Below are 6,707 nucleotides of genomic sequence, written 5' to 3'. Positions count from 1 at the left end.
TATTTTCTAAAACTATTAATTATTAATTCATTGCGTGAATTGTAGAGATTAATAATTATAATTTTAAAATTGTGACATAATTGTACACTTTGAAATTATAAGAACTAATAGTATTTTAGTCATTTCTATATTTATTTACACGTTACTAAATATTTAAATAAATGTGAAGGCTAAATAGTTAACGGCTTACATATCAGCTTTAACTAATTAATTTTTATTAAACTATGTGAATTATATTAAATGATAACTATTTTTTAGAAAAATATTGAAAGATTTTATCACAAAAAAAAAATAATAAAAGAGTAATCTCTGTAGCCCACAGAACCTTTTTACTTGTAAGCGAAGTGAGATCACATAAAGAACGTAAAGATACACATTAAACTTATCTCAATCAGTAGATTAAAAGGAAAATAAGACGTAAGCAAATTAAAAATATATATATTTTTTATTCATTTTTACTCTAAATATTTAATTTAATTTAGATTGAAATAATATTTATATCAAAAAATTATCTTAACAAAATTATATAATATAAATTGAATAATAGAGAGAAATGAAAACGTAAGAAAGTTTTTTTTTTTTTTTTTTCTCCAAAATCTCATGCTGCCCTTTTTAAATTCTCTCTCATTACAGGAACACTTGCAATTCTTTATTCTCCCCATAACCTCCTACCCATGTCATTTTCTTCTAACTCTAAGCCTCTGCAAATGGATTCAATCTTCTTCAGTTCTGCTCTGACATTGCTTATTACAATCTCCAGTTCCTCCTTCATTGGAGGAGTTTCAGGAGCTACATTTACGCTAATCAACAGATGTAGCTACACAGTGTGGCCTGGTATTCTTGCCAATGCTGGAAGCCCTCCATTAGAAACCACAGGTTTTGAGCTTCCATCTGGTGGGTCTCGTTCCTTTCAATCACCACCAAATTGGTCGGGTCGATTCTGGGGAAGAACCGGTTGCACATTCGACCCAACCACTGGTCAGGGTAGCTGCATAACCGCTGATTGTAATACAAATCTAATTGAATGCAACGGTAAAAATGCAAACCCACCAGCTACTCTAGCAGAATTCACAATCGGATCCAACTCTCAGGACTTTTACGACGTCAGCTTAGTTGACGGCTACAATTTACAGATGATTGTGGAACCCAATGGCGGGTCGGGTACTTGTTTGTCAACCGGATGTGTAACCGATTTGAATCAGCAGTGTTCTGAAGAACTCAGGGTGGGTTCTGGTGAGGCCTGCAAAAGTGCCTGTGAGGCTTTTGGGAGCCCTGAGTATTGTTGTAGCGGGGCATTTGCTACACCAGACACTTGTAAGCCATCTGTATATTCTCAGATGTTTAAAGCTGCTTGTCCGAGATCTTACAGTTATGCGTACGATGATGCAACGAGCACATTTACATGTACAGGAGCTAACTATCTGATCACATTCTGCCCTTCATCGGCAAGGTAAGAAAAATAATTATTGAGCAATTCTAGCCAAACTGAGATAAATCAAGCTAACCCATTTGTGTTTCTGCAGTCAGAAGTCTGCTACAGACCCATCACAAACTACAAGCACAAGCACAGCAAATGGGTCCGAAGAAGGATCAGGAGATGGGCTCAATAGTTCATGGTTGTCAAACATTTTCTCTGGAGATTCATCCACAAGAGTTTCTTCTTCTGCTTGGCCCTTCACATTCATTGTTTCTGCAATTTCTTCTATATTCCTCTTTTTTCTTTATTTGTAGATTGCTCTTTCTGCACATGCAACTTAGGAAAGGCAAACTAGTAGATTATTACATTCCAGATTGTAAAGCCAATTTTCCAGGCCACACATGTATAGACAAAATTTTAACTTTTGTTTGAGGAACTTGGAGTCTGAAGTGTTTGTGATCTAAAGCAACAACTTTGAAAGTTAGAGAGTTTAAAGACCGGAAATTATTTTTATAATTAATTTAAATGAAAATCTACGTAAAAAAATGTTTGCGAGTTAGACCTGATTCATATATTTTTAAAGACGAATTAGATTCGATTCATCTTCTCGGAATAATGATAAAATCTTATTATAAATATTTTTTATTTAAAATTAAATAATATATTTTTATAAAATCTTGAATTATGTTGCCCGCCTAACTTAGATCCGGCCTTTTTTTTTTCAAGAGAAGCACAGCAACTCTTTGGTAAACAAAGATGTTTGCTTAATTGTGAATCTTGAGTAATGTGGCTGGTGGGTGAGCGGTAATTAATTAAAGAAACCACCCCACTTTGCTGGAATTGCAAGATTTCTAGATTCATGATTTGATGTTGGCTCTAAGGAGCCAATGCTATGATGGTTCTCTACGAGAATTTGCCATGCGCCTATCATTGTTTTTCACTAGGCATATATGAATCTGCCTTCCTTAAGTAAGAAGATTAATATTAATTAAGATACATAATCATCAATTATTTCTTTCAAAAAACACAGTCAACAAGTTGCTTATGTAATTAGAACTTTAATAATTGGATTGGAGATTGGACAAAACATTTTCTTTCCCTTGAATATCAAACTTTGAGCAATTCTAGACTTGAAAAGTTGATCTGTTGCTTGGATCTTTAAAGCTAGATGGATTCCTGCACAAAACTTTCACCACATAAGGGAAAAGAGGATGGTCCCAAATCCAAGTTTCAAAAGCAAGAAGAATTAGAATTTGGTCCCTTCATACAATTTGCAATAAAGAATCTGGTGGGGATGTATTTTTATTGGCCAACCTTGTCCACCACCACAGACACAGCACGATTAGCAACAATTTATCCATCAAATGTAGAAATGGCATCTTTTCTCAGACATTTCTGAGCTATTCGTTCATGGAGAATCGTCAAAAAGCATTGTCCCCCAAGTTCCTCTACGGTCATCTTTACATCAAAGTAGCAAAAAATCATAATCAACTTGCAATGTTATAATCAAACAAAAATGAAAAATTGATGAGTTTGGTCCCCCAGGTGAAAAATGATTTCATCAAACAGTTTGCTCTTTCAATTAATCTGCATAGAATAAGATATTTTTCAATCAAGGATATGATCATATAGGAGTTTTGGGATCAAACTAGAGATGCAGCATGATACGGCAATCTATAAAAATATATATTCCTTCTTAAACGGAATAATAATAAATATTTAGAACGAGTGATTGGACACTTAGTGATCAATTCTGGGTAGAATGTTATTTGTGAAGTAGTGTTTCAGGAAATGGGCCCAAGGCCCGGTATAAGGATAGACCACTCAGGAGTAAATTGAACCCAGAGTCTATCTTCAATGGTTTTGAAAGAGAGGGAGGGCATAACTTCCAGAATCTCACATGTAGAAATAGGATCACTGACTAGCATCATCTAGCCTTAATATCAAGCCCCTGAGATCCCATCTCCCTCAATGAAACATAGAGTTAAAAAAACTCAGCAAGCCAACACCATAGCAGATCTTCAAAGATTTCTCTCAACATATGCTCACAGGATCTATAACCACAAATTATAGGCAGTCGTCTATTAACGAGCGACATAGCTGATGAGGCGGATTGGAAATCCATCCCAAATTGAGATTATACAATCTAACATTGTTAGCAATTGTAGGAATAAAATTAATAAATATGCTCGGGACTATCATAGTGGTCCCATATCTTAGCCTCCCAATCTTTTATATTTTCGAATAATTTTAGCCAAATTATAAATTTTTAAATTTAATAATGAAATTTGATAGTTTAAGTGATAATTTACGAAACAATTTGATAGTCTAAATAGTACGTCTCAAATATTATTATTATTATTATTTATATAAATCAATGACTAAATTATTAAAAAAAAATTCATCGTTTATATTATTTTATATTTTAATTTAAATATTTAAATTTTAGATAAAGTGACTTAATATTTATATTTGAATATAATTTTAGTCAATTTTTAAAAATCAAAATGTAAAAGGTTGGATATAATATAACTTGTAATATTTTATTATTTTTTAAATATAAAATTAATTTCATATATAAAAATAATATTAATTCACATTCAAATATAGTTAAATGATATAATTAATTCTAAAGATAATAATAATCTAACTATTAAATATGTAATCGACGGTTTCAATTATGGATAGATTTTGTTTTATATTAATACTTATGAAAATTTTATAACAGATATATTATTTTTAATTATTTTATATTCTGAATTTTAAATTAAATAATATATGCGATAAAATATTTATAATTATTATTATAAAATAAAATTTATTACCGTTGAAAATGTGATTATATATTTAATAATTAGATTATTTATTTTTAATTTTAATTTTAAAAATTAATCAAAATTACATCGTATTAGAATAATTTATTAAATTTCCTGATAATTGGTCTAATAAATAAATTGGAAAGACATATATATGAGAATTCCCTGTTGGCTATTTATTTATCATACACTAAATGAATTGGAAAGACATATATATGAGAAGTCCCTGTTAATTAGAGATCAAATCCCCATTTTCTCTCCAAATATCAATTGAGAAAAAAAAATCACCAAAGATAGAGAAGTTTATTTTTAGAAAAACTTAAATACCTTAAAGAAATTCTCTCCTCCCAAATAATATAAAATTATTAAAGTTTGAAAATCATAAAAAACTTATAACTTATAAAACTATATTTTAAAAAATTTTAATTGAACCTACCTCCTCTCAAATATAGACAATAAGAATTGTTTCGATAGATAAATAATTGGCTAGAATATTTAAATCCAAAATAAAATTACTTTTTATAAAAATTATAATAAATAATAAGTTAATTTATAAACAAGTATTAGATTAGTGATAGAATACTTTTCTTTTTACATCATATTGATCATTAAATAAATAATCGTTGACAATATTTTATTTCATAGCGGATCGAATCGATATAAATAAAATAATATATATAATTTTTTTTTATAAAAATATAATTTAATTGATTTTTTTAATTTTTCTTATTTATAATAAAAAAATAATTCTTTTTAATTTAAAAAATCATTTTAACACTATTTAAAAGAATTTATTTTGGAAGAAAACAATTTTAAATGGATGCTTATAAAATTTTATATGACTTCAATTTCTTTTTAAATTTACTATTTAAAAAGTTATATATATTCTAAATAAAAGAATCAACAAGAAAATCAATTAATTAAAATATATTAATTAAATTATTTAAATATTATTAATATTATTGAAATTGATCATATTCTATCATGACATTTACTCTGAACAGATATTATGTAATATTAATTATATAATAGTAATAAAATTAAATATTAATATAAGAGTTAATCGTCAAAAAAATTTATAATTTTAATTTTATTATAATTCTATTTATATTTTTAATTAAAATTTAATTTTTTAAAATTATTTTAATTAAAATTTAAATTTTTAAAATTATTTTAATTATATTAGGTTGTTATTTATATTGTTAAAAAATTAACGAAATTGCCATCATAACACATCTAACATCATTTTATCACGCAAATGTCAATAAAATTTAGAATGAATCGTTAAAAAGATTTTATATTTTACTTTTATTATAATTTTATTATATACTTTTAATTTTTATTTTTTATCATTTACATTATATTATTTTAATATTTGATAAAATATATCGTACCATTATTTATATAATTAGAGACTTATAAAATTATGAAGTTATTTTTTTTATAAGTAAATATATTTAATAATTAATATTTATATTATTATTTCATTTTTTTAATTTTTATTAATAATTTTATAATAATAATAATTTATTTTAATCTTATTTTGACTAAAATTATTATCAACTTATTTTTCTAAATTTGTCTAATTCGCTTACTATTTAGCATTATTCTATAATTATCATTAAAGAAATTAATATTTAGAGTGTATTTTAAAAACATTAAGAGTATATAGATTAATGTTAAGTAGTTAAAAAAATATATAACTCATCTAAAATTATAAATTCAGTATTCATTTCTCCATTTTTTTTAAAAATTATTAATAAAATAGATAATTATAAAAAAAACTTTATATTTTTTGTTTTATTATAGTTTTATTATAAAATTTTAAATTATTATCAAATTTACTCTAAAATTATTGATGTAGCCATTAATTTTTAACGGCACAAATAACGATAAGATACAATTAGAATAACTTTAAAAATTTTATGTTTTAATTGGTACAAAATTAAAAGTATCAAGTTTTTTTTAACCATTAGCTTTATATAATTAATTTTAGATAAATTTTAATGAAATTTAGAATAAATTTATATTAACAAATCTATATAAAATTATTTAATCATGGAAGTCTCTGTTAAAAAGTTTTTATCTTTTAATCACGAAGAGTAAGCTTTTCCTCTAACTTTTAGAGTTAGGTTGTACATAGTATTTTTACATTATGATTATTCTTTTTTTGAATTGTAGACTACAGATTCAAGGAAAAACTATGCTCTTGACTTCTTAGGAAGAAGTTGTCTTGGATCAGTGAACATTCAATACCTAATCTTGAGTTGTTTTGAATTACTCAGTTTTAAATATCTATCCTGAATTATGTGTGAACTTTACTAAATTTATAACAGGTAGATGAAGGGTTGAAATTTCCATTTACCATAAAGTGAAAGCATGTAACGATGATTTTACTTTATCATTACTTAATTAAAGCCAACCGATAGTTAAAAATTAAAAATTTAAAAAAATAGTCGAAATACACATTCTCT

At 26.2% G+C, this 6,707-nt stretch overlaps 1 protein-coding gene across 2 annotated transcripts; it reads left to right on the top strand.

Annotated features, from left to right (window-relative positions):
• Nucleotides 1–594: 594 nt before the first annotated feature.
• Nucleotides 595–1,866, top strand: LOC110615091 (thaumatin-like protein 1). Of its 2 annotated transcripts, none has more exons than XM_021756797.2 (2): nucleotides 595–1,450; nucleotides 1,528–1,866. In XM_021756797.2, exons 1-2 carry the CDS (start codon nucleotides 675–677, stop codon nucleotides 1,847–1,849), a joined length of 1,098 nt encoding a protein of 365 aa, XP_021612489.1. In that variant the 5' UTR covers nucleotides 595–674; the 3' UTR covers nucleotides 1,850–1,866. The 2 variants fall into 2 exon arrangements, with proteins under 2 accessions (XP_021612489.1, XP_021612490.1); XM_021756798.2 differs by having other exon boundaries at nucleotides 602–1,450; nucleotides 1,524–1,866.
• The last annotated feature ends 4,841 nt before the right edge of the window (nucleotides 1,867–6,707 follow it).

This window comes from Manihot esculenta, chromosome 5 (assembly GCF_001659605.2).
Source record: "Manihot esculenta cultivar AM560-2 chromosome 5, M.esculenta_v8, whole genome shotgun sequence".
NCBI classification, from domain to species: Eukaryota; Viridiplantae; Streptophyta; class Magnoliopsida; order Malpighiales; family Euphorbiaceae; genus Manihot; species Manihot esculenta.
The sequence above is the reverse complement of the archived record's forward strand: the minus strand, read 5'-3'. Positions and strand labels throughout refer to the sequence as shown.

What these genes read in the sequence shown, in the direction of transcription:
- LOC110615091 (XM_021756797.2), top strand. Translation starts at nt 675, where the DNA reads ATGTCATTTTCTTCTAACTCTAAGCCTCTGCAAATGGATTCAATCTTC. An exon ending in TTCTGCCCTTCATCGGCAAG is followed by an intron (nt 1,451 to 1,527) that starts GTAAGAAAAATA and finishes TTCTGCAGTCAG; the next exon opens with AAGTCTGCTACAGACCCATC.